The 1851-nt window shown below is 37.8% G+C and overlaps 1 protein-coding gene across 1 annotated transcript; it reads left to right on the top strand.

The window, feature by feature from the left end:
- Positions 1-334: 334 nt before the first annotated feature.
- TM35_000101480 (diacylglycerol kinase) lies at positions 335-1849 on the top strand (the record flags this gene model as incomplete). The annotated part of the gene is made up of 1 exon (XM_029024639.1): positions 335-1849. A coding segment is annotated over one exon (1515 nt), but the record flags the coding sequence as incomplete, so codon positions are not given.
- Between the last annotated feature and the right edge of the window lie 2 nt (positions 1850-1851).

Here is a 1851-nt window from a genome sequence, read left to right on the forward strand (position 1 = left end):
TATATATATATATATATATATAATCAAAGGAAAGGGGTGGCTAGCAGTAGAAGGAAACCGTAGGGCTTCCGCTTTGCACCCCCCAACAAACACTGCGTAGAAGAGGGCAAGTCTCATAGGTGTAACCCACGCGTACAAGTATAAATACAGAGTGAAAAACAAAAGGGAAAATAAAAAAGAAAAGAAAAAAAAAACGAAAAATATACAAAAGTAAAAAAAAAAAAAAGAAAGAAAGAAAAAAACGTTTAAATACAAAAGATTCAAAATAATTTTGGGGACAAAAAAAAACTGGGGAAGCCACATACAAACATACATTCTTAGTAAACTTTTTCCAATGATCTCAACGAGTCAATCCCCTGATCTTAACTCAACCTCTTCTAGACGCGCTAGTGGTAGTAGCGGTCATCAGGCCAACAGAACCTCACAAAATGTCACTGAGAGTATGTATTCACCACCAGAACCGGCAACTAGTGAAAACAGTCCATGTAAGGTTTCGGGTGCCCATGGTGGTACTAATATTGATTCTTCACCTAATTTTACACAAGCTCTTGAGAAGGGAGAGAGAAGCGAAGGGCAAAGGCACGCATTTCATCCCAGACGTGGTTCTTGTCATCGTCATGGGGCTATCAGTAGTAGTCATCGTGGGAGTACATCTTCCACCTTTGTTGAATCTGAACAAGAGTTTGATTATGTACTTGGTGTTGTGAATCCCGCCTCTGGTGAGTGTAATGCGGCACAGTATGTACTTCGTTCTATGCGCATGTTATTAGGTGGAGATCGTGTGATAATATTAGAAGATTCACTCTTTGCAAATCCAGCACCTCTGCATGAGGCGATACGCAATCATGCAGTACGTTTTATTCGAGATGGAAACACTACAAGAGGAACCACAACAGGGAATATTAACGGAAATAGTAATAGTAATAATAGTGGTAGTAGTAGTAGTGATAACCATAAAAAGAAAAATCATAATAATATTAACAACAACAACAACAACAACAACAGGAATGGAACCATTAATATAGGGAGTTCGAGGAATGTCTTCAGTGGAGTTGAAAAACGAGGTACCATCATTGTCTCTGGTGGTGATGGTACCGTTTCTTTTGTAATGGAACAATTAGATGTAGTACGTGATTTAATTGAAAAAAGTATCTTGACATCTAAAGAAGAAGAAGAAGAGAGTGAACCTTATCAAACAGGTTTAATGAATGGTAGAGGAGGAATGGGAATGCAGTTTATACTTCCTGCAGTAGCGGTTCTTGCACTTGGTACAGGTAATGATTATTCAAACTGTGTGGGCTTTGGTGGGGGATATACACAGTATAAAGTCTCTGGACTCTGCTGTTGTGTGGAAAATCCAATTGAGCCTCTTATTCGTGATGCTATTAGTGCCCCTGCAGTTCCCTTTGATCGCTGGGTGGCACAACTCGCACCTCTTTCAGCCATTTGGGAACAACAAAGACAACAACAACAACAAAAAAAAAAAAAGAAAACAACAAAAAAAGATGGAAAAGGAGAATCTAATGTTGGAATAAGTAGGGTTGAAGGAGAGATGAAATTGGATACTTACGCTATCGATTGGAATGCTTTATATAGTTCAGGGAAATGTTTAAATTATCATTTTATCAATTACTTTAGTATTGGATTTGATGCCTATGTATTGCAGAAGTTTGATAGCTTTAGGAAACGACATCCACGGTTTTGTAGAACACGATGGAATAATAAACTTGTGTATGGAATGTATGGATTGAAGGCTGCTTTTAGATGTACATCGCTGCGATCATCTATTCCCGCTATTTGTGTTCCCCAACTACTGCAAAAGACTAATAATAATAATAATAATAATAATAA

Source organism: Trypanosoma theileri (assembly GCF_002087225.1).
Source record: "Trypanosoma theileri isolate Edinburgh chromosome Unknown TM35_Tth_10_V1, whole genome shotgun sequence".
In the NCBI taxonomy this organism is placed as follows: domain Eukaryota; phylum Euglenozoa; class Kinetoplastea; order Trypanosomatida; family Trypanosomatidae; genus Trypanosoma; species Trypanosoma theileri.